General features: G+C 43.0%; 1 protein-coding gene across 1 annotated transcript in view; it reads right to left on the reverse strand.

The window, feature by feature from the left end:
• Positions 1 to 7,298: 7,298 nt before the first annotated feature.
• The window catches only part of LOC119161593 (ATP-binding cassette sub-family F member 1), a 120,903-nt gene continuing 101,207 nt past the window's right edge, over positions 7,299 to 26,994 (reverse strand). Inside the window, exons 16-18 of the mRNA XM_037414140.2 lie at positions 16,719 to 16,880; positions 7,601 to 7,673; positions 7,299 to 7,511 (exon numbers count right to left, since the gene is read on the reverse strand). Of these exons, the coding sequence (XP_037270037.1) occupies positions 7,327 to 7,511; positions 7,601 to 7,673; positions 16,719 to 16,880 (420 nt within the window). The 3' untranslated portion in view covers positions 7,299 to 7,326. The remainder of the gene's footprint in view (positions 7,512 to 7,600; positions 7,674 to 16,718; positions 16,881 to 26,994) is intronic.

Here is a 26,994-nt window from a genome sequence, read left to right on the forward strand (position 1 = left end):
TCTTGGATCTTGCTTAAGGCCGCGATGAAGCACGGTCAGTTTTATTTTCGGGGACAATTTCGGTATTCAGTAGCAGATGTTTTAGAGCTCTCTCAAACCGAAACTGGTCAATGAGGGGCCTGTAATTATTTATCTTTCGAGTACTGCATCAAACAGATCGTGTTATAACTAACAGGCCCCCAGCAACACATTGCAGAAGAATAACGCGAGGCCAAAGCTTTTGTGTCAGTACGCCTTTAAAGAACCCCAGGGATGGTCGAAATTTCCGGAGTCCTTCACTACGGCGTCTCTCATAATCATACGGTATTTTTGGGACGTCAAACCCCAGATATTATTTTTATGTGGTGCGTGATAAACCTTCAGTCGCTTGTACTTGTATGTTCGTAGTCCATGCTTTCTACCACACAGTATACATCTATCATGAATCACAAAATGCCACATTTGTCGACTTTGACTACACCTAAGATACCTTTCAAGTCAATGATGTGCGAAAGCCGCGAGACACAACCCATTCTTACATTCTTCAGACTTCGTGTACGAAACACCACTCTCAAGAAACTTTAATAATTACAATATAGCAGAATCACAATTTGCACAGAAGACGCCCCACGCATCGGAGTAGGCAGCACAGTGCAGTTGCTAAACGAATGTCACCACCTCGACATAACTAAAAACAAAAAAAAAACAAAAATATCGAATAAACAACCGGTCAGCTGTGCGCAGATGTTCACCCGCTTGCTTTTGTCGAGATGGCGCAAATGCTACCCACGACCTCCTCTATAAAAAAATTATGCTACCACGCGCCGACCTGATCACCTGCCCTTAATGAAAGAACCCTAGCAGAAAGATAAAGTCTCGATTTGCAAGTTTTATTCATTGGGGATGTTATTAGAAGTAATTGTAATGTAAATCTGAAGAAATGGCAACAGGTGGCACTGATTAACGCTTCTATGACTAAATGCACATATATACCCAATAAAGTGGAGGGGAGGGGGGGGGGGGGAATGACCACCTCATAGTTCAGTGGTAGAGCATCGGATGCGTTTTTAACAGGTCGCAGGTTCGGATCCTGCTGGTGGAAGGTCATTTTTTTTTCCACTTTTCTTTCTTTGAATTTACACTACAATAATATCCCATATACTTTCACTGGCCTTACTGTCTGTTCTCGTTAATATAGTGTCTAAAAAAGAAAACAAGCCTTCAAATTTACACTTAATTTCCTTTGAGCAGTGTCTTGTACATTTAGGCACAAGAACATTGTTGAATGTATCAGAAATAGATACTCGTCTTATGAGAAGTATCACCATAGAGATACCTAAGAAGTATCTCAGATATGACCTAAGTATATGTACATTCAATACGGCCCAGCACTGCTGCTAAGGACTTCTGATTTGGAGCAATTCTTAGAGCAGCAAAATGTTTATTCTGGAGCACTTTGCAGCAGAAAATTTTGCATCAGGGGGCTTATGCTGGAGCAGCTAATTTAAATCTTGGAGAGAGGAAGGTTAAGTGAAAGGCAGGCAGGTTACCCAAAAGAAAATTTCCGGTTAGCTACCCTGCACCGGGGAAGGAAAGGTAAGAAGGGAAAAAGAAAAGAGAATTGTTTTAAAAAGAAAACGCGCACGCACTCAAGTACAGGAGTGTCAGTCGTTTTGCGAGTCCGGTTGACCGCATAAACTTCAGCAGCGCCTTTATTGCTTTCTGGCTGAAAGCTCGAACGTTCCAGCACTGCAAAATTGACTCCTCCGAAAGCGGCTGGTTATCGAGCCGGGCTATCGCTGCCGAAAGCTGTTGTCTTTGGGAGCTGTAATGAGGAGAATCACAAAGTACGTGTGCGATGGTTTCCTAACTGCCACAGTGATCACACACAGCCCTGTCAGCCATTCAGATGCGGTAAGCAAAACTGTTCGTGAATGACACTTCAAGACACAAGTGGCAGAGGACGGTTGATTACAATCACACAGGAGTGCAATGTAGCAGCAAGATGCTTCAACATTCAAGCACCTAAATAATCAACATGGGGCTCTCATGAAGGGCTAGAAATAGTGATTCCTTGGAAATCTCACGAAGAAAATCATCTCAGCACCATTTCATATTTTACTCGATAATGAAAAAATAAGGGCGTCATGCAGTAGTATTCCGAAATAAATTGGAGATCCATTTAATGTTGAGATTCCGTGAAAGTGTTCAAAAGGGCATTTAACAGAGGATATAACAAACTTCATTTTCCTTTTACAAAGAAGCTTCACTTCATTTGTACTCCAGTGTGCCTTGCCCTGATGCATGCGCTGCCCTGACATTCTTTGAACAGGGTGACTCCACCACGCAGCCATTTTTTGCCTCGTGTCTCAAACGTCTCAGCTAAGCAGCCATGTGATGAGACCCTGGCAGGATGCGGGGGGCATTACTATAGCAGCTATGCCGCAGCACACGTTGCAGATGTCCTCACACTAAAGCTATGCTTAAGTGAAGAAAGCGTGCATCAAGGCAGTGCCGAAGACCTTGTAATGCCCTCTAGGGACCAATGAAAAAAAAAAAGAGAGAGAGAAAAAAACACCCAAAGAGCTTCTTATACAGTCGCCTATGATGACTCGAAGGCGAAAGCCTTTTTTTTTTTTTCCCTCATTGAATGTGTTGATACTCCCCCGCCTTTCTCTGAAAGCTTTCTGCATTCAACGTAGTTTTGCGCTGTCCCTAGATCGAAGCCATTGCAAGCTTTCTACAGATCCCTGGTTTTGCACCACCTCCTTCATCGGCGCACCGACCACAGAGGCAGAGCCACCCTATGATGTCATGTGATGGTAACCTCAACTGTAGCACGATGAAAAGCTGCTATTACAAGACTCTCAGCGGCGACGTTGGTGCAAGCCTTCTTTACATCATGCGCACAATATGAACAATATACAGTGAAACCCCTTTCATACGAACCTGCTGGAGACGACAGCATAACTACGCACTAAACGTAATATGCATTAACCACCAGCTACAAATTTGCATCTCCTGACATGCGCCATCACCGCCAACAAAGGAAGAAACTCAGTGCCACAAGAAATATTGCCTAAACTGCCCACCACAAAGCCAGTTCTTTCTTTTTGCTGAAGTACAGAAAGGTTTCCGACTCTCGCACAACAACCCAATAGCACGCAGTGGCGACGCCGAAGAGCATTTTGCAACTACAGCGGCATCTGGGATACACAGTGTGGTACAGCGACAGAACGAACGAAATCGGCTGTTCATGATACGGTTTTTCCACGGTCTGCTTCTTGGCGAAACCTGACACAGTTTTCTTTTTTGATTGAAATGTGGTACAGTCGCAGAGAGCAAAATCGTTTGCTGCATGGGTAGTTGCATGCAGCCCTTCGCTTACTCTGCACACACCGCGATTGCCGATCCGCTTGTGGTAGAGTACACCCTCTCCACCTTAGGCCATGCACAGATTCAGCGAGTAGCCTACTGAGTTTTTAAAGGGCCACTCACCAGGCTTGACGATTTTGAGCTGACATGTGCAAGGCGAACATGGGGCATTCACGATCACGTCTGCCAAAATTTGCAATGCTACATGCCGCAGAAAAGGGACAAATTTCTAGATGAACGCTGTTCCCCCTAACTTTCACAGGCGATGCCCAGAGAATGAGGGCATGAATGATGGCATGTCATGTCCAGAGAATGAGGGCATGGCGTGCACATATAAATTGCCCCACGCACACGGCAGTGCAGCGACGTCAGTCTTCTACGTAGACAACTGTGCTCTGACGTTGCTGACAGTGGCGCATGACATGACGAAAATTATGGAACACAAAATGCGTAATGTAATTTGTTACTTGAAGAGATTACTAATAAAACTTAAAATAAATAATGAGCACGTCTTTATTCCATTTTTTCCCATAAATCACAACGGCATGCGGGGCTAATGTGCCTGCGTTTTGCATGCAATCGTGTTCCCACGTTAGCGCACCAAGCAGACGCCTGTACAGGAATAGAAATCAATGTTCCTACACGTTCGATCACTCATTATGCTCATCTATTCTACCGTGTCTAAAACCCATATTCAGAAACACTCCTTGACTTGAACTTAACTTGAAACCACCTTCAATGCAGCACGTTTGAAATGCGTCTGTGCGTTTGCGCTGCCTTTGAACCGCCTACGGACAGCGCACCAGAAACGCGTTTGTGCTGCATTGAAGTCGGAGGCAAGTCAAGTTCAAGTCAAGCGGCGTTTCTGAATATGGGGTAAGCCAGTGTTTCCAAACAATCTCGCAGAAACAAGCAGTAGACCAGAAAATTCCTGTCATTCTCATTTGGCGCCAATTCAAATAAAAAAGACTTTTCTCAGCTTGTAATGAACCGATTGAAAAAACTTTTTATGGCATAATGGTTCTCATTGGGCCCACAACTTTCATTGTCTAACTAAAATTTGTTATGGGGCCTGGTGAGTGACCCTTTAACGTGGCGATGAAGAGCTTTCCGCAAGCAATGCGCTCTCTGCAATGCTCTAGCAGTCCTGGCAGTCGTTAAATAAAAGCATCAAGCATGATAACGACAGCGCTACGCTTACTGTACGGTGCGCGTGTTTAATACAGCAAGGTTTCTTGGTGCCCACGGCCCGCAACGCTAAACTCTGCGACAGCGAGCTGCTTGCCTTTCTGTAAAGTGGTACCCACTTGACCACGGTCCCGAAAAATGAGAAGGCAGCGATCGGCGGCCCAGGGCGTTCAGGTAGTCCCCTACAAAAGGTGTGCAGTAGGCCTGATGTGACGCTACGCCACACGTGTGCACTAGCAGATAACCGGGGATGCTTACTGAAATAAGGCTTTTTTCCCACGACAAGTCATACCTGCGCATTTGTCAGTGGTCGCCACCTCGCCTTAATTTTTTCGTCAATAATTACTAGCAAACTCATCGCAGCAATCACGCGGAAGTTCGAATAACTTATCGGCCGATCTTCGCACTTAACTTGACAAAAAACCGTTCATGGCACATTGCAGCATCTGCAAGTTCAGCGGTGCAGTAAAATTTTGTGGCACAAAATGTTATCACGGTATGCAGTTAAAACGCACTTACTGGTAGGTATAAGCCAACCACTACGGCTTAAGTGGTTTGCGAATGCATTAGTCTCTATGAGACTTTATTTGGGGATTTGTCACAACTACATTTTAACTGTTAGTACGCTTAAAGCAGGTATGCACTAACGAGGTTTGACTGTAGTGGGAAGTCAAATGGGTGGTTTAGGGTAACTTACATAATTTGTCAGAAATGTGCATTTCTCAAACCTACTATTTTGCATGAGAATGATCGAAATATGCAGGAAAACATAGCCAGTTGATTTCCTTGAAACCTATGTCCCTTAGAAAACTACTAAAATTTTGGGCACGATTCCCCGGTTCCAGCATGAATATGACAGCTCAACATTACACAGTGTGCAATACAAATGATTGGAACTATTACAGTCGACTCCCGATAATTCGAAGTCGCTTAATCAGAATTATCGGTTAATTGGAAGTAAAGTTGGGGTCCCGTCAGTTTTGCATGCAGTTCAACAGGAAGAAATTCTCGGTAATTGGAAGTAGAGGTCTAAAATTTCGGTTAATTCGAATTTATTTTCAATCGAATTGCCGGAGGAAATCGTATTTGTTAAATTTCCTGTGTTCGAAGTGCTAAACAACAATGTGTGTGCGACCGGCACCCAAGGGCATTGCAGTTGACCACAGCGCCGCAGCTCAAAACGTCAGCTGATGGCATCGCAGTTGCATGCAGCGCCCCAGATCACGAAGTGGCTGCTCCGGCGGTTCTGGTTCCGGGCCTCATTGTTGATCTCGTTACGGTTGTGTGCAGACTCAGCGTTTCCACATGCGACGAAGCTCCACATGCATTTACTATGGCACCAAGTGGTGCAGATGATGACGCGTCTTGTACAGTGGGGGAAAAAGACAAGTGAGCTTGACGTTGATGGTCTCCTGCCAGCTCTCGGCGACGTCCCTTTTGAGTAGTACATTGCCACTGACAGTTCGGTAGAAACGTGCGGTGCACTGTCAAACGCTGAGATCATGGAGATGGTTCGGCCCAGCGAGCCTAGTTACTAAACTGAGGTTGACGACAACGACGCCGCAAGTGAGCCACTACCACGGGCTGCTGATGTAGCCGCAGGCCTTGCCCTCGCGCAGCAGTTTTCACTGCTGAGAGCAACAGAAGCATTCGGGCACATATACAGTTTGCAGGACTTGCTTTTTGCTGCAAGATTCAGCAAACAGAAGCAAACGGCAATCGCAGATTTTTTCTCATAAACTGCTTTGAAATAAATGTATTTTTCGTTCATTGTGGTTAATTGGAATTTCGCTTAATTCGAAGTTTTTCGCGGTCCCCATGAACTTCCTATTAACGAGAGTCGACTGTAGAAGCTTCACCTAAGGTGGAGTGCCATAATTTATAAAATTGGCAAAATTTTTTGCTTCCCTTCTTTTTATACAATATGATTCAGGTTTAGGGTGACTTACATAATTTGTCAGAAATGTGCATTTCCCAAACCTACAATTTTGCATAAGAATGATAGAAATATGCAGGAAAACATAGCCAGTTGATTTCATTGAAACCTATGTCCCTTAGAAAACTACTAAAATTTTGGGCACGATTCCCCGGTTCCAGCATGAATATGACAGCTCAACATTACACAGTGTGCAATACAAATGATTGGAACTATTAGAAGCTTCACCTAAGGTGGAGTGCCATAATTTATGGAATTGGCAAAGTTTTTTGCTTCCCTTCTTTTTACACAGTATGATACAGTCTTCTTTCTGTCCAAATTTAGAACAGCTGCCTTTTCTAACCATAAATTCTTGCCAACTCAGTTTTCAGTCATCAAAGGTGCACAACAATGTGTGCAGCTGAGCAGCATATATTTTGATGCTGCATCACCATGGTACAAGCTTCTAAACTATCACTGCATTTTATAAAGCTATGCAGCCAAAACATTAGAACCGAAGAGGAAGTATTTGAAACATCAAACAAGCCTCCTGTTATGATTATCAGAAGCAAATCACACCAATATTGAATAAAAAGTTTGAACCCACAAGTAACCATTCTACTTTTATTTTTGCAGTAACTGATTAAACTCATGATTGGGTAGAAAGGAACTGAACAAACTTTAATTACACGACCTAGCAGGCATACACCATGCTAGCCCTTAAAGACCAATCGAGAAGACGTGAAATTTCACATGCATCACGGTGTGAGCTCATCGACATGCGAGTCGTATATCATAAATTGAGTCAATAAGTACCATAAGTAGACAGCTGTTGCCTTAGTATGCTGCAAATAAAGAGGCAAAATTTATTACTCCATGGCTTGGCGTGCAGCTATACTTGGGTTATTAACAGTCTCTCCTAAAGACTCCAGAAGTTCTTTGCGATAATCTTCAAAGTCTCCATCAATTTCTTCAATTCCCTTGTGCTCAATCACCCACAGTTGGCAATTTGTTTCACGTATGAGGCGCTCATCGTGGCTCACAATGATGACACCTAAAACAACAAGCAAAGATAGGCAAAATTTAGACTTGAACCTATGTGCTTTTGCAGGAACACGAACAACGACAATGAGAGAAGCTTACCTCCTTCATATTCCCCGATGGCCTCTGCCAAGGCATCAATTGACTCAATGTCCAGGTTATTTGTGGGCTCATCCTGACAAGAAAAATTTGCAACACACAATAAATAAGCATTACATGTCACAATATATTAACTGTAGCAGTTAAGCAGAGTTACAGTTGAACACCTTTATAAGAGAAATTAATGTAACAGAAAATAGGGTATAAGAGACACTAGAGTGCTTACATTAAAATAGGGGTTGATACGAAAGTGCATAGATGGTACTCTGTTTATAAGAGATACCTGATATAAAAGACGAGAATTGCTCGCTAGCGCATGTCTCTTATAAAAGAGTATAGCTGTATCATACACAGTTACCAAATATTTGTAGTGGTATTGCAGGAAAATTTTCAGAGTGTAAAAAACTATGTGTGCTCAGCAGAACACACATCACAAAAATATGGGTCATTCCATGCCAAAATGTCTATAAAACTGAGCCCCAAAGTCCCAGAATACATTCTTAAAAACTTGACTTTTAATATGAATTATTGGTGTTTTAGGTCCCACAACTTGTAATATGATTATGAGGTGCACAGCAGTGAAAGGATCAAGCAATTTCAACCACCTGGAGTTTTGTAAACTGTGCACCTAGATTTATATTGCACATGAGCCTCTCGCATTTTACCTCCTTTGAAATCGGGCTACCTCTGCTGGGATTCGATCCAGCAACTTTTGGGTCAGCAGTCGAGCACCACAACTACTAGACCCTGCAGCAGGTAAAATAGGGCTCAATTATTTAAACATGCTATCATCCTACAATTATATTATTTTTCTCTTTTAGTTCCTGAAAGTTAGAACTAATAATTTATGTCTTCAAGCTCCCTGAGATGAGAGTAAGACTGATTAGGAACACCGAGATTAAACATTATTTTAGAGGTGTGTGTGTGCACACACACACATGCATGTGTGTATGTTTGTATGTACATCTCTGTTGAATATGTTCACCTTTAAATGTATGAGTGTGTCCTTAATATATATATATATATATATATATATATATATATATATATATATACATACGCAGGGTATGTCAAGTAATATGTATGCCAAGTATTGTTTAAAAATCAGCAAAAAACGCTACTTGATTGCTGTCTTCACAGCTGCTTTTTCTGTAGCAGCAGGACTCTTAAGGGGAGATGCGGGTTGAAAAACGCGAGTTTTCTTCAAAAGTACAAATTTTTTATTTTCACCTGTTTACCAAAACAAGCGAAAACAAAAATTTTAAAAATAAAAAAAAATTAAAAAATAAAAAAATTCCTCTACTGTTATGAAAAAAAATACAGGTGGAGACTTAACTGGAAATGCTTTATTATTGCATCTAAAGAGCACAAGGTGCCTGTTAAGAGGCCCAAAAAGTGCAGTTTTTGAGCACCTTGCCGCCGATAATGCACCACCGCTCGCTACTGTTGATCGCATGAGCCGAAGAGCCGAGCCTCACCTTCAAACAACAACAGTTTCCCTCGCTGACGCAGCGCAAGAAATAATAAAAAGAAGCACGCTTCTGCACGTTTCTCGAGCGCTGCGACTGGCTTATCAAGTGATACGGATCGGGGACCACCATTGGCCGCTGCGCACCTGTATGTGCTGTGAAGCCTATTTGCGGGGTCCATGTCTTGTGCAGCGCAGCTGAACAATGCTTTTCTCGTGTATATCTCCGTTATGAATAAAAAAAGCCACACGTGAAAGCCGTTGTGTGGCATGCTCTGTAGGAATGGGTTACAAGCAGCTGGTCCGATTTGCAGCAGTTGTTGGCTTGCAAAAGCCAATGCATCAAGAGTCATTCACATCCGTCAGCCGTAAAGCTTTGTGATGCGGAAATGGATGACGTCAGCACCAATCTTGTGAGGTCGAAAGAGCTCGCAGTGAGAGAACTTAGCAGGGACGATACTGCCATTATGTACGACGGTTCGTGGCACAAACATGGCCACAAAATGGCATGACACTGGACTTAGTTTGGATTTCGCAGTCCTGTCGAACTTCTTCCTAGCTTGCAGTTGGCACATGGTTCTGCCAGATGGAGCGGAAGTTTGACAAGTGTTTCATGGCCCAGCCTGTGAGCAAAATGTCTGTGAGGATTCGGCTCGAAAAAGCCGAGAGGGACAAATTTATGGTTCTGGCGTATTTTAGTCGCAGTGGCCACTACAAGAAAGATTGTTCTTTTTGGTTGTCAAATTTCATCAGATTTAATGATATCTTTCAGAAATAAAAACTCAATTTTAACTTTAAAACACAATTTTCTCAAAACACAAACTTCGCCATTTTTTTTTTCAATGTGCCCCTCCTTTTTCGGACACTTGTAGTGCTCGGATCTGCATAAAATTTCGCCCAAATTTTTTCTAAAATATGACAAATACGACTATCTAGTTTTAATTTCAATATTTTATTGTATTATAAAGGATCATATGTAAACCTTCATTAGGATAGGTGAAATATGTAATTTTTATGTCTATTATTTTTCACACCTATTACATATTTTATGTGCTTTCTAATTAGTTATTTACATTCTACACTTTATTTGAAACATTATGAACTACGAATGGTAAAAAATTACTGAAGTTTGGGGATGAAAAGAGGGGGCAAAAGGATTAAGGTTTTCACTTTGTCATGTTTCAGAGCTAAAAGTATGCAACTTCCAAGAAAACTAATTATATATTTAAAATCAGCATAAAACGTTCCATAAACAGCTCAAGTTTCATTGCTCTAGGGCACGGTGTAAGAATAGTTTAGGTGAGAGAACGGCGCATAGGGGAAGCTACGTGGAAAGAGGCGCATGCTGTTCTGGTTAGAAAACCTCTCCAGAGAGGGCGCACTAAACTAGCCACCCACCGCCGCCGCTTGCTCTCCCGCCGCATTCTTGCTGTCCCTTCACTCCACGCTGGACATGTCGTTGCTTGTTTTTCTGAACGTGCTCGCGTAAGTTGGCACTTCGACGTCCTTCGTTGTTCAGTGTACTAGTGTGCTTCGCGACGGGGAAGTGCTTTGTACCCTACTGCAACACACGCTAAAGGTCGTGCAAAGAAAAGTTTTCGCTTTTAATGCCACCGCAAGATCAAGCCAGGCTTGAAGCATGGAGGCGGGCGATCCCTCGCAAGGACCGCCCTTCAACGGGCAGACCGTGTGTGCGAAAAACATTTCACCCCGCATTTTATTTTGAAAGCGTGGTCTGCAGAAATTAATGGCCCCATTCTGATGTCTGGCAGCAGAAGAGCAGGACTTTCAAAGGACGCCGTGCCATCTATTTTCAAAGGAGCGCCTAGTTACTTGTCTAAGAAGATATAGAGTCCTCGAAAACAGTCGAGACGGCATGCTTGCGATGCAGCTGCCTCTGAGAGCACAGGCGGGACCAGCAGCAAAAAGCTTTCTTTAAACCTTTTTTACCGAAAGCTTTTTTTAAAGCTTTCAAGATTAAATTGGCAAAGAAGATGCCCTTTCAAAGCAGAGGGATGGTTATTCTAGATGAGATACAGGTCAGGAAAGAGATGACTGTAAATACGAAGAACATGACATGCTGGTCTTGTTGACTATGGAGACCAAGGTGGACAAAGCAATGAGCTGGCTGACCATGGTCTAGTGTTTGCTTTTGCCCCTTTTGCTGACAGCCATTTACAACCAGCAGCAGTATTTGCATCAAAAGGTGCAACTAAGGGTACACTCCTTGCACAGCTGTTGCTTCAGTGCATTGTGCATTTAGAGCAGGCAGGAGTTTATGTTGATGGTGTGGTCTGTGACAATGCATCTACCAATAGGGCCATGTAGAAGCAACTTGGGGTAAGCGGTGCTCTAGGACATGTCGTAAATGCTTTCGAGCATCCCCTAGATCCATCCAGAAAGGTGTATGCTGTGGCAGATACCCCTAACTTGTTCAAGTGTATTAGAAATCATCTTTATGATAAGAAAATATTGAAAGTAAATGAGAAAATTGTGAAGTGGTCATGCTATGATGCACTTTTTGTTGCTGACACGAAAAACGCAGCGGAGCTTAGGGGGTGTCCAAAGTTGACTTACTCACATGTTAATCCATCACATATGCTCAAAATGCGAGTGAAGTTGACCACACAAATTTTTAGCAACTCTGTTGCTAAGGGCATTTCTTTCTATGCACAGAGAGGCACACCACGGCTTGAGAATGTGGAATCAACTGTGGAGTTTACGCTCCTAATGAATGATCTTTTTGATGCCCTCAATTGTTGCTTTGCTGCAGAAAGCCTCACTCTTGAATGCAAAGACTTCCATGTTCTAGAGTCAGCATCTAGGTGGCTTGATAGCTGGGAGCAGGAAGTAGTGAGGGGTGACATTCACAAAGATCTTTTTTTAATGCAGTCTACTGCTGCTGCTGAAGGCCTGCGTGTTACACTTAGGTCTGTTCAGGAATTGTCAGCATTTCTTCTGAAAGAGTGCGAGTTCAAGTATGTCCTGTCAGCCAAAAGGAACCAGGATCCTTTGGAATGCTTTTTTGGTATTATAAGACAAGCAGGTGGCCAAAATGAGCATCCAACAATTCCGACATTTTTGCAGCTTTATTGCATGCTTTCCTTGTATTCTTTGCTCAAGCCACAAAAGTTTGGTAACTGTGTTTTTTCTGAGAAAAACCAATCTGCTTTTCTCGCCCTGAGTGATTTCAGAGAAGTGTTCCAGTCTGCACCTTTCCAGCGCACAGATAAAATGCATGACCTCAAGGAGAAACTAAATGGCCTCATCAGTGAGGAAACGTGGGAGTGCGATGAAGTGTTTCAGCATGATTATTCTGATGCGGCCGCCGTGAACTGCATTGTATATTATGTCACTGGATTCGTGTAGCGAAAGCTTGCCACTCAAACTTACTGTACAATTTCTAAGGAGGCCCTGGTTGGGCAGAAGGTATTTTAAAGCTACCAGAAGCCGACTTAGTAAATTGCAAAACCAGAGGGGGGCTCACACATCCGAATCTGCATCTACTTCTTCTGTTTAAAAATGTTGAGGAGCACTTCGCAAAACATGCTGGTGAGAGAGATGTATATGATCGCACGACAGATGCAGTGCTAGAAAATTTCAACTTCACATTTCCATGTGCTGCTCACAAAGAAGTTCTTGCCAAGCCATTGCACTATTATGTGTGCCTACGCATGCGGCAATACTGTAGGCAGCTAAAGAATAAACATGTAAAAAAGAACCAAGACTTGCGCAAATTGTCGAAACTTGTATAATTGATTTAGGAGAAAAGAAATGTGTAATGTGTGTGCAATAATGCTTATGTATACTGTGATCATGGTGTACAGTGATGTACCCTTTGTTTTGTGTTTGTATGTAAGGTGTTTCATTTAAAAATGTACTGCTGATCTAATCCAAATAAATAAAATTTAGGATTCTCACCCACGCAAATGTGTGTCCATGTTATGAAGTATAGGAAGAAGTCATAACGAATCCTAAGATGTATATACATGAGAAGTTACAAAGAGCAAAAGTGTTGAATGGGATATCACAACTCATTAGCCAATTTTTCGGCCAAGATGTAGCTAGCATTCTATGTGGGTTACTTTCATCCCCTAAACTTCTTGCGCGCTTACTGCCAGCGCTAATGTTATCGCATAATAAGGCCCTCGCGAGCGGCGGAAAAGAAACTCAGCATGTACTCTTGACTGCCTACGACTGTGACGAAGATGTAAATATTGCGCAGATTTCTTGACGTAATAGGCGGTTTTAAAGAAACTTCCCGTCACCCCCGCAAATATCGGCCAGACAACCGGGATATCGCCACAGACGCGCTGTTACGACTTTGCTACATAAACCTGAATGCTGCATGCTTAATGAATTCAATCATAAAATTTTTAAGGCAGAAAGGTCAAAGAATATATATTAATAAACGATCTGCTTCATAAAAGCTGCATTCGGTGCCATAGCTAGGCCAAACTGACTTCTTACTTACCGAGCTTGAGCTAGGGTAGCTCCAAGCTCTACCGGCTCTGCTGCGCCGGCGGGGCATTAGTTGCTAGCGCCATCTGCTGAGGGGTTTGAGAAGCAGAGCTTTGTCGCGAAGCGAAGAGCGGTGGCGTTCTCTCACCTAAACTATTCTTACACCGAGCTCTAGACTGAATATGAAAAAAAAATGTGTCTCTGAATAGCATCTCCCCTTAAGAGAGTTGAAATCATAATTTGGAACAGTAATTAAAAAAGCTAAATTAATTAACTTTATAAATGATGAAGATAGGCAGTTAAGACAAACGTGAGAATTAAAGTCCTTGATGCGCAAAACACATTGCCGCAAGATGGTAAGTTGGACCAGTTGGTTTGCATCCATCGTGAACTTGTTAACAGCACAACACTAGAAACACAGGACAGGGAAGGAGCAGAAGAGAAAAGACTGCACTGACTCACAACTGTTCTTTGTTGGAAAAAAGGTGAAACATATATTTACAGGTACTGGCAGCTTACATCACGACTCTTGCTATGCACATGTCGTAATGTAAGCTACCAGTACACACACACACACACACACACACACACACACACACACACGCGCACACACACACACACGCACACACACACACATATAATGTTTCACCTTTTTTCCAATAAATAAAAGTTGTGAGTCAGCACCGTCGTTTCTTTTCTCTGTTGCTCCTTCACTGTCCTTTGTTTCTATTGTTACGCTGTTAACAAGTTCATGACGGAGATAATGCCGCTTTGAGATTTCAGAAAATCAGCCTCTAGTAATAACTACAAGTTAATGAAATCTGCCTTTTTCATTTTTCTGTGCTGCCCTCTGGTGTTTTGGGAGGTTTTGGTCTGGGCTGCAAGAACTAGCACTGCTAAAATGAAGGCCTCCAAGACCAGGAGTTGTTACGCGACGTTTCCACTAGAGAAGGGCACATGCGGCATGGCATCGTGGAAAAGGCGGATTCTCCTGAATTCTGCAGCAAAACCGAAACCAAAGGACGAATGAGCGCAACAAGCAGACGACTATAATAACGTCCCTGTTTAAAACAGTGGTTAAAGAGGTGCAGTTCTTTCCCATTTATCAACACATGTGCGTCGTGCATGCTGTGATTGTGAGTGCAGCGCATCAACACAACGAAATCAGTTGATGGTTGATATAACAGTGGTGCAACAGCCGAAATAGAATCTGCAGCGCTTTTCGGAGCAGCAAAATATTACTCTTGGAGGAACAAAATCCAAATTTGGAGCAAGTTGCAGGGGAAAAAACATTCAATTTTTATCACGAAAGACCAAACTTGGAAAGGTTTGAGAAAGAAGGCTTAAGTTTAGAGAAAAAAATATATGTACAAGCCATTCAACATTCCCTGAATCATGCAGAGTGAATATGAGTGCTGCTATTTTAACAAAAGTAGTGGTAGTATTTTCTTCAATCACCGCACTCAGCGAACAATGATGAGGCCCACATTCGAATTTGCCACGCCTGTCAAATTTTTGACAGAGTCTGAGGATTCATATATGGATCTTCCAAAATTGCGACCATGAGATTCGTAAAACTGAAAAAAAAGAAAGAACTGGCACACAGTTTTCATTTTTTTTACAACTGCAGAAATGTCATACAATACTCCAAATAATTTTGCCAGTAACTTTTTTAGACATCAGCGATTCTATTAGTACTCACAATTATGTGGCGTATACACGCAACAGTTTTGAACAAACTGTGGTATGTCTAGAGACTACTACTATAATCTTAAAACGCTTTTCCGCAGGCCACCCATGTACTGCGGCGAATGCGGCTTAAGCGCTGTTTCTGCACGGGTTAGAACAAGACCAAGAAATTTTCGAACCATTAGCAGCCCTTCCCCGTTTTTTTTTTTCTTTTAATGACGGGTTAAGCTTAGGGCACAACTTCTCGGCTCACTTGCAAGGCCCGTTTGACCAGATATGCCTGTTGGCCTGGCGACGGCACCGGATATCAATCGCATGTAGCATTGCTGTCACAACATGGTCATGGCATGAACTAATGCTAGAAGCGTACAAATTCGATGCACTGCGAGTTTGTATGGTTCCAGCTTTAGTTCCTAATGGTTCCTAACATGCCATGCCTGCGTTTTCTGACTAAGAAATTCATGCCTCCTGTGAAATGTTGCTAGCTACGCCAACACATTTTTGTCTTGTAGTTGCACCGTCCCCCCCAGTAGATGTCCACTGCAGTCAGCCAACCGACGGGCAAGCAACGTTGCAACTTCATCTGTTCCATCATGTCTTGCCTAATAAGCAACTACCTTACACCGTGGTTTGGGATTGGGGTTTGTCCGCTTGAATTGATTGATCACACAAATTACAAGTGGCCAAAGGTGCCTCCATTTATCGCTCAAATTAGGGCAGCTGAAAAAATTTTGAGGCTAGTCGGGCATTTTGGTGCAATTTTGATGAATTTATTAGTTTTAGCGCAGCTTTGCAGTCCTGCATCAATGCTCCGTCATTGCAGTGGTGCTATTTCTTGTTTTGATTTCACCGCATAATTAGAGAAAATTCAATTAATTAGCAGTTATCACTAGAGGCTGCTTTTCTGACATCTCAAAGCGGCCATAGGCTCTTGACATGAAGGACTTCAATTATGCCATTTGACTTGACTGTCCAACTTCACAAATAAAAAGTTAATTATTTATTAGCTTTCCTAATTACTGTCCCAAATGATATCACTAACCAACTTAAGATATATGCTGCTAGCAAAAAAAGCAACTGTGAAAACAGCGAGCAAATAATGCCTTTTTCTGATTTTTTAAGAACATTGAACAAATTTCTTGAAACATCCTGTGTGTGTGTGCACGTGTGTGTACGTGCAGCAACTATATTTACAAAAACAGGGATTTAGCAATACTGCAATAGTTTTAAATACATGCACTTTGCACTAAGCATGATGGTAAGAAGCCTAAGGGGACGGGACACAAGCATGTAAAAGGAACACACACGAAGCGCTACTGCACTCTTGTGTCGGGTTTCTTCATCACAATCATACTTAAAGTGAAACGAACTAGCCCAATCTAACATTTTGCTTAAACTATTTTGCCATGTGAGGTAAACATTACGATAAACCACCTTCTTGAAAGAAACCGCTCTTTTTATCGAAAAATGACGAACACAAAAAAAGAAAACGCTCTGGCTCACCAAAATCAGCACATCTGGTGCTCGGAGACATAACTCGGCCAAGGCCACTCGTGCTTTCTGGCCACCTGAGAGATCACAATTCTTTATTGTGTGTGCATGGCTCACAAGTCCAAAACTACCCAGCTGCTTCCGTGCATCCTGGTAGTTGAGGTTGAACAGCTTCTGCAAAAGTGCCCCCATCATGAACAACATGGTTCAGGTTTAGACATGCATGCTAGTGATGCATCCATTGAAATTCCTTTAAATGACAGCTGAGCACAAAAGCATCTCAGGCCAAGTACCAACATATCCAACATACGAAGGCAGCTTAATGCACAGAACAGTTCGCTGTTGTGTACAATACATGTCTATTTTTAAGCATTAACCCTTTCGTTACACAACCTATTCAAATTGATCACCGATGATCGATGTTTTGTATTGTCAATTTTTGCTCGTCTAAATCCTTTCGCGTGTACCCAGCACTTTCTAGTGGTTAGTCAAGCCACTCAACTTTCAGAATCAATTTGAATCAGCCCATTTCGGCTACATGGTGATGTTTGACAAATGTTTGCGCAAACCAATGTGTGTGTGTCGTTGAGAAAATGCACTTGGCTAGCAAAGTTGACAGAAGTGCGTACCCCTTGTGATTTTGCTACTTTAACATCAAAGTTCTGTAATAAAAAAATCTTTACAAGTCAAATATCAAATTAATGTGCCAGCTTCACAATCTCACAGCACTGAGCAGTAATAGTTACCAGAAATTTCTGTCAGCTATTCAATAGAAAGCTAATGCTATGAGTTAGGTAAAATTTATTCATCAAAAAAGTATTTACGAAAGTCAGCCGCAGGTATAAAGTGTGAAAGTGGCCGTCCCAGCCAGTTTTCAGCAGCCTTGGTTTCGCTTGTTTGATTATATCAGACACACGGCTGCATCTAGTGTCACTAGTCGGTCCTATGGCATCGTCTCGGATGCACGGGAACATGCCTCTGCTGCAAAATACATGCGCCATTCTCAACTGTTTTGCAACTGTAGCTGAATCGGATGAGGAGAATGAGCTCAGAGGCCGAGGTTCACAATACCTCAGCTTTAAGATTTATATCTACGGTGTTTCGTGTCAGCCTGACATCCACAGCCATTCATGGGTTTGTCTTGTTTATGGCCTCAAGTTGTCTCCTCCGTTTCCAAATGCGCAGCTGCTGACTTTTGTGCACAATCTTACAGCTACTCTGGTTACGTGCGGGGTCCTAACATAGCTAGGGCGCAGTGCATTGGAATCGGCCGCACAGTATCTCCTCACGACAAGGAGGCAACCGGAGCACATTATAGCCCTAACTACGGAGCAGCTTGAGGCGTTTTAGAACTGCTTGCAATATCGTTTTTCTTTTTAATACGATGTGCAAAAATGTTAAAAAAATATGTTCGGATGCATATATTAGTACACCAACCTATGCAGAGTAAAGTGGCTCATGGAAAAACAAGACATTAGACAAAATAGCCAAGTTCAATCGACGTATGATTTATAGAGGGATTATTCACAATACAGGCACCCATCTATATTGGAACACGTGCTGACTTATAACACAGAAAAAAAAACTAAAAATTACTAAGAAAAGGTGTACGAGTTCACTTGTATCTCGCGAAAAACCAAGCAATCGTTCACCGCACGGCACAAGACAAGCAAGGAAGCAGCACCTCTGTTCCGAATTTCGTTGTCTATGTAGACTGAGAAACTTTGTACAACATTTATTATTTTTTATACTGTTACTGGGCTATTTACTTTCAAAATGTATATACTGAATTTTCTGTTTTAGATATTTTTGCATATATATTGTATTATTTAGCAGCTGGCAACCAAAAGTTACACACTTTTCACATTTTTATTCATTCCAAAATAGTTTTGTTGCTCTACAACATAGAGTTTTTGAAAGAGAATTTCATTGTGCGAAATTTGATAAGCTGCAATGCATGCTGGAGTACTTTTCAAACAGGCAAGCGCTGTTTTTCAGAGACATATAAAAATTAACCATTTTCGCGCGGTATTAGCCTGAAAAATAAGTCACATTCTAAAATGTACTATACTTAAAGCACATAAGTCAGTATAAGAAGCTTTTAAATTTTAAAAGATGACAAGTTAATGCGAAGGCAATATATTCGTTTAACCTTTGATGATGATGATGATGATATATGGTGTTTTTGGCACAAGGGCCATTTAATGACCAAAGAGCGCCCATTCATGGGACAAGGAATGTGGACAATGATTGTGATTAGCGGCTGTATAAGGGCCATAAAATTCCTTGCAGTAAGGCAGGTAAAAACATACAAGTAATAAAATCATGACCATGCCGTGAAAGGTGTGTGTGGTGTGAATAGGTGACAAAAGTTGGTGATAATGAAAAACGATGGTGGACATGTATGGCATTAGCACAAGTACCTCACTCGTTCATACCCTTGCGTCCAAGGGCCGTGAGGCAAGTGCTTTCCTGTGTAGCCACCGCAGCAAAAACCTCTCTGGAGAGGTCGTGCTACGGAATGCCCGGGTACATGATATGAAAATTATGAATTTCTTTTAAAAACGCTAACAATGATTTATGACTAAAAAGCGGTTCCCTACCAACGAACATTACAGGGTGTAAAGGTATATGTTGTCGGTAGGGTAATGGAAAAAGTTGTTTTCTTAGAGTTTCTAAGTGTTTGCATTGGATTAACATGTGAAGGACTGTTAATGCTTCACCACATCTGTCACACAATGGTGGATCGCCACTGGACAAAAGATGTGTGTGTCGTGTATGTGTGTCCTATCCTGAGTCTCCTTAGTATTACCTCTGTATGACGCAATTTCGATATGGGCAGCCAATGACCAAGGTGTGGCTTAATAATGTGTAGTTTGTTTTTTGTGTGTGTATCCCACATGCTCTGCCAGTAGTCCCTGAGGTTTCGTTTGAGAGACGGCTTAAGATCAAGGGCCGGGATTGATATGGGTGTAGGGGCAGTGCTTTTGGGGACGGATGCAGCGAGCTGATCCTCCCTCACATTGCCTTCGATCTCACGGTGCCCTGGCACCCAGCACACTACAACATGTTGTTTGAGTGTGTAGAGTGTGCATAAAATGGAGTAAAGTGAGACAAGGACTGGGTTTTTTTGTTTTTTAAAAGTGTGCAGAGCCGTTACCACACTGAGGGAGTCTGTATAAATTACCACTTTTTGTATTTGTAATTGCTTGATGTGTTTAGCCGCCACAAGTATCGCATAAGCTTCCGCTGTGAAGATACTTGTGCCTGGATGTAGAGCGCCAGCATCCGAAAAGGATGGGCCGACAGCAGCGTAGGACACAGAGGAGTTAGACTTGGAGGCATCTGTGAAGAACTCAGGACGTGTGTATTTGAGTTGAAGTTCCAGGAAGTATGTTCGAATATGGGCAATAGGCGCATGTTTTGTAACTTCTAGAAAAGACACATCGCTGTCAATAGTCTGCCACTGCCACGGTGGCGGGTATGCTACAGGAGCCATTAAACTGTGTTCGAGCGACATTCCAGTTTCCTCAGCTAGACCCTTCAGGCGAATTGAAAAGGGCTGCCTCATCAAAGGCCTGTTTTGAAATAGAATGGAGCTCGACAAATCATTATTAGTAGAGTATGAGGGGTGCTTCTTATCTGCTTTCACCTTAAGGAAATAAACAAGGGACATGTAAGTTCTCTGCAAATGAAGCGACCACTCATTTGACTCAACATAAAGGCTTTCCACGGGACTGGTGCGAAAAGCACCCGTAGAAAGGCGGATGCCCAAATGGTGCACGGGGTCCAGCATCTTCAAAGCACTTTGAGTCGCAGACTGATAAACAACGGCCCCATAATCTAAGCGGGTGCGAATGAGGCTTCTATACAGGTTCATGAGACATTGCCTGTCACTACCCCACGTAGTACGTGACAACACTTTTAAAACATTCATGGCTTTTAAACATTTTGTTTTTAAATACTTGATGTGCGGTACGAAGGTCAACTTGTTGTCCAATATTAATCCTAAGAATTTATGCTCCGCATTAACAGACAAACGTTGACCGTTCAGTTCAATGTCGGGTTCTAAGTGCATGCCTCTCTTTCGGGAGAACAAGACACACGTGCTTTTTTGTGGGTTCAGTCGGAATCCATTTTCCTCTGCCCATTTGGAGACCTTGTTTAAACTTAACTGAACCTGCCGCTCACACATTGCCAGATTGAGAGACCTAAAGCCAAGCTGGACGTCATCGACATATGTACAATAAAACATATTGCGAGGAATGGTCAAGCGCAAGGAATTCATTTTTTATGAGAAAAAGTGTGCAGCTAAGTACACCACCTTGTGGCACGCCTGTTTCCTGGACAAATGTTTGGGAAAGAACCGTGCCCACTCGGACACGGAATGTCCGGTTCGACAGGTAACTTTTGATTATGTGAAACATTCTTCCGCGCACGCCAAGGTGGGACAGGTCTCTTAGAATTCCAAAACACCATGTTGTATCATAAGCCTTTTCGATATCGAGGAACACAGAGAGAAAATATTGTTTATGGACGAAGGCGTCTCTGATCTGTGCCTCGATACGAACAAGGTGGTCTGTGGTGGATCTACTTTCTCGAAATCCGCACTGAAATAGGTCGAGCAAATTGTTCGTTTCAAGAAAATGTACAAGTGGGCAGTTTATCATTTTTTCGAAGACTTTGCACAAACAGCTTGTAAGTGCAATAGGCCTATAACACGAAGCTAAAGAAGGGTTGTTTGACTCGTCACCTTGCGTCGACCATGATTGGCCGCCTTATGCAACATTGAAACCCTACTACGCAGAAGAAGCCAGTGTGACATCGTCATCAAGGCAGAGGACCATATAACCGGCTGGCGGAACCCTTCGCCCTTCAGTGGGCATTGGATCGCAGCAGTGATGCCGGCGGCTGACAACCCCCTTTGTGTTTTTGTTCAGCTGGCTGCAATCCTTGGAACGTGCCCTGCTGCCTGCGCGGATCGACTGCGACTGCCTCCCGAGATCGACGCATGTCCCTTGTTTGACTCGTCACCTTGCGTCGACCATGGTTGGCCGCCTTACGCAACATTGAAACCCTACTACGCAGAAGAAGCCACTGTGACATCGTCATCAAGGCAGACGGACCATATAAACGGCTGGCGGAACCCTTCGCCCTTCAGTGGGCATTGGATCGCAGCAGTGATGCCGGCGGCTGACAACTCCCTTTGTCTTTTTGTTCAGGTTGGTCCCGCCCCTCCCCTTTTTTCTAAACGCTCAAACAACCTTTCTGCTGCTGTTCCCATGCCCAAGTGTTCTTGCCTGCACCGTTGTGGAGTGTGTTTTTGTTGCTAAAATGTTGTTGGTCAGCGGAGACGTCGAGCTCAACCCTGGTCCCCCGGAACAAGACCCTAGCAAACAGAGCAGTGACGTTCTTCTGGCTATTCAAGATTTAACAAGAGCAGTGACGTTCTTCTGGCTATTCAAGATTTAACAAAACGCCTTGAACAACAGCATGACACCCTCATTAAATCCATAGACGAAGTGAAAGAAAACCAAAAGTTACTTGAGTCCAAAGTGTTAGATTTGACCACTCGGCTAACTGATCTAGAAAAACGAGTCGATTCGTTTGAAGAATTTCTAGACGGCTCTCACGTGCAGGAAATGATAGCCACCGCCGTTCGAAGTGAACAGGCTTCGCTCCGAGCGCGTCTGGATAAGTTCGAGGATAGGTCTCGTCGTGAGAACCTGATTTTCTACGGAATCGAAGATTCAGCGTCAGAAACTTGGGCCGATTCTGAAGAAAAGGTCCGATAGATTCTTACCTCTACGTTAAACTTGCAGCTACCTGACGATGCTATCGTGCGTGCTCACAGGCTAGGAACGTTTTCGCGGCATAAAACTAGGCCCGTGATAGCACGTTTCACCTCTTCCAAAACTAAAGATAGTGTTTTGTCTCAGAAGTCTAAGTTTCGTGACACAAATACATCAATCTGTGAGGATTTCTGCAAGGCTACACGCGCCACCCGGAAAAAACTAATCGACTTCGCCAAGTCGACTGGTCACAAATTTTCTCTTAAATACAATAAAGTGGTCATTGGCAATAAAATATGCACCTACTGCGCATCTTCAGATCGCGTGTGCGAAATAGAAACGGACTCGCTTGACCCCTCAAATCTTCCTAATCGCGATGATCCTGTCATCAGAGGTCCATCTTCTCCACTGTAGCTAGATGCTAACACAAGTTGTAATACCTCTAACCCTGACTGTTGTTTTTTGCTTTGTAATATCAGAAGTGTTATCAACAAGCGTGATGCCTTGTCTTCGTTAGTAAACACGTGCCTTTCTGATGTGATAGTTTTGACCGAAACCTGGCTGTCGTCAAAAGTTGAAAACCGTGAGATCCTGCAGTGCGACAAAAAATTTTCCTTTTTTAGGTGTGACCGTGGCTCGCGTTCTGGTGGCGGTGTCTTGATCGCTGTTTCAGAGGAATTCATGTCTTTTAAAATTCCCATTGTATGTTCCCTTGAATTGGTGTGCGTTCGAATCCGCATAAGTCACAAAGATGTCATTGTTTGTGCCTGTTATCGCCCTCCGAATGCGCCATCTGGTTTTTCCAATGATTTTCATGACGTCTTAAGTGACTTGCACGTGAGGTTCCCTGCCACACCAATTTTAATCCTAGGTGATTTTAACTTTCCTGATATTTCGTGGAACAACTCCCATTTATCGCCTGGCTCTGGCTCCTCTGAAAGCGCCTGCTTCCTTAACACATGCGCGCAATTCAATTTAACGCAGCTGGTTATGTGCCCAACTCGCATTACACATTCAAGTGCTTCAACTTTAGACTTAGTTCTGACTTCTCACCCCGATCTCGTGCAATCGCTTTCTGTTTTGCCAGGCCTCAGTGATCACGAAGCAATCGTTTTCAACCTCCCCTGCGCATCGCCCCGTAAACAAAAAAGTAAAAAGCGATTCAGGGACTACAGTAGAGCTGATTATGGAACCATTATTACCGAACTTGAACATTTCACCTCCGTTTTTCTAGAAGACTTCAACCAAAGATCTGTCAACGATAACTGGATGCTGTTTAAAAATAAAGTTGCCGAACTCATTAACAAGTACATACCACTACGCGAAATCGCATGTAACAGTCAATCACCGTGGTTCACGCCAACATTGAAACGCCTGTCCAATAAAAAGAAGCGCGTTTACCGCCAAGCCAAGCGTTCTAATTTATCTGAAAGATGGGAGGTTTACAAAAAGGTAGCCGATGAATACGGGCGTGCTTTATCCGCGGCAAAGGAGTCCTTTCTTCAGCAAACGCTACCGTTAATTCTGCAAAACAATCTCCACAAATTTTGGCAGGTCGTTAATGGGGGCGATAGGAAACAGATTGAACTAACCACTGACACGGACGAAGTAATTTCCAGTGAGAACGTTTGTATCACCCTTCACCATGCATTTTCTTCATTCTTTACGAACACTACTCCTGCCGTCCTTCCAGGCGTTCAAGCTCGCGATTTCATTGTGATGAATTCTGTACACGTTGACCGGGCCGGCATACGCAAGTTGATCCAAAATTTAAAAATTTCGTCATCACCAGGTGTCGATGGCATTTCCTCTAAATTTTTGAAAAACACTGACGTTCATTCCTCAATTATTCTGTCGAGACTTTTTGATCAGTCATTGGAAGAAGGTGTTCTCCCAGAGGACTGGAAGGTGGGGAAGGTGGCTCCCTTGTTTAAATCAGGAAACGCTCATAGTCCCGGGAACTATCGCCCCATTTCACTAACCAGTGTACCATGCAAACTTCTCGAACATGTAATTTACACCCACGTCGTGAGTTATCTTGAAAGTAACGCCTTCTTTAGCATTCACCAACACGGGTTTAGGAAATATTATTCATGTGAGACACAGCTTCTGGCCTTCACTAACGATTTATTCTCTGCTGCTGATCGTTCATCTACTGTTGATTGTGTCTTCATAGATTTTTCAAAAGCCTTTGATACCGTCTGCCACAAGTTACTTCTTCTGAAACTAAACGCGCTAAATATTGATGCTAACGTCTTAAAGTGGATTGAATGTTTCTTATCTAACCGCACCCAGTTTGTAACTGCTAACGACCATTGTTCCCCGACTAGCCCTGTAACGTCCGGCGTTCCGCAAGGTTCAGTTCTTGGTCCCCTACTATTTCTTATCTACATCAACGACTTACCTAAAGACATTTCATCATCCATCAAACTATTTTCCGATGTGTGTAATTTACCGTGAAATCCGGACTAACGCAGATAATCTTGCCCTTCAAACAGACCTGGATCACATTTGATCATGGTGCGACGCATGGTTAATGAAGCTAAACGTTACTAAATGCAAGGCTATGCGAATTTCCCGTTGTATTTCTCATAATGTACCGTGCGACTACACACTTAACCACAGCAATCTCGATCTGGTTTCGTCCTACAAGTACCTTGGAGTGTATATTTCTAACAATCTCTCTTGGAACAAGCATGTCGATTATATTACAAACAATGCGAATCGCACGTTAGGCTATCTGCGCAGAAACTTTTCTTTGGCTCCGACTAACCTTAAACTTCTGCTTTATCAAACATTAGTCCGACCCAAACTCGAGTACGCGTCATCAGTCTGGGATCCACATACCAATTACCTCGCTGACAGCATCGAGGCGGTTCAAAATCGCTCGGCACGTTTTGTCATGTCAAACTACCATCGCACGTCCAGTGTTACCTCGATGAAAGCCAATCTTCACTTACCCACTCTCTCACTGCGGCGTAAAATATCTCGCCTTTGCCTGTTCCATAAGATCTTTCATTGTATTCCGTCTTTTAGCAACACTCTTTTCCAGCCCCCATCGTACGTTTCCTCACGCAACGATCATCAGTTTAAAGTGGCGTTCCTAGCGCCCGCACGAATTTATATTTTGAATCATTCTTCCGAAAACTGCAAATGAGTGGAACCACCTTCCCGCCCCTATCGCTGCTATCACTGACCTCACTTTGTTTAAAAACGCCCTCTCTAACCATTTTGCGTAAATTCGCCACTTAAGTCACGCTGTGTTTTCTCTTGTTAGTTTTTTTGTGTGCGCGTGTCATTCAAAGACGCAACCATGTTGAACATTGTTGTTACAACCACCCTGCCTCTTCTTCACATCACGCAGTCTTTCTTTTCCTTTATGGTTTTCAGACCGCCATTGTGAGCATATAATTTTGATTTGCTGTATTTCCTGATTTTCTGTACTATGTATACCCGCTCCTCTCTGTAATGCTTCGGCCTTGAGAGTAAATAAATGAAAATGAAATGAAATGAAAGGGTCCTTGCCTTCTTTCAAAATTGGAATAATAATAGCCTCTTTCCAGGAGGTAGGAATAGTGCCAGAAAACCAGATAGCATTGTACAAGCAAAGTAAGGTTTTTCGTGTTTCGATTGGTAGGTTTTTTTAACATTTCATACACCACACGGTCAGAACCTGGGGCAGAAGTACTGCAGAAGTTTAGAGATGTTTGGAGCTCAGCTAGACTGAAAGCTTGGTTATATGCCTCGTATCTAGTGCATTTATGTTCCAGTTTTTGTTTTTCTATTCTTGTTCTGTATTTTTGGAAAGTGTCAGTATAGTGGGATGAGCTGGACACCTGTTCGAAGTGTGCACCGAGGAAGTTTGCCTGATCTTCCAAGGTACCCTGAGTGTTTACGAGTGGAAGTGTGTGTACTTGTTTTCCTGCTATCCTACCGACCATGTTCCACACGTTAGCCTCCTGTGTGCATGAATTGATCCCTGACAAAAACTTCTGCCAGCTTTCTCTTCTGGCCTGCCTACGCGTTCTCCTGCCTTGAGACTTTATTTTCTTGAAGGTGTCAAGATTTTCGGCTGTCGGTGAGTTCCGAAGCAGCCTCCAAGCTCTGTTTTGCTGTTTGCGCGTGTTTCGGCACTCAGAGTTCCATCATGGCACACGCCGTTTCCCTGGGTGTCCATTTGTTTGTGGGATCCATTTTGTTGCAGTATCAATTAAAAAAGCTGTGAAGTAGTCGACAGCAACATCAATGCTTAAAGTACATATGTCACTCCAATCTATACGAGCGATGGTATAAAACTGTTCCCAGTCGGCTCTGTTTATGAGCCATTTGGGAACACGGGGTGGACACTCAGTTGCTGTAGTTGTGCTCAAAACTACGGGGAAGTGGTCACTTCCGTACAGATTACCGACGACTTTCCACTGGAGTAGACGCACAAGAGATGAAGATACTATGCTTAGGTTTATGGAGGAGTAGGTGTTATGTGCGAGATTATAATA

This window comes from Rhipicephalus microplus, chromosome X, assembly GCF_043290135.1.
Source record: "Rhipicephalus microplus isolate Deutch F79 chromosome X, USDA_Rmic, whole genome shotgun sequence".
NCBI lineage: Eukaryota > Metazoa > Arthropoda > Arachnida > Ixodida > Ixodidae > Rhipicephalus > Rhipicephalus microplus.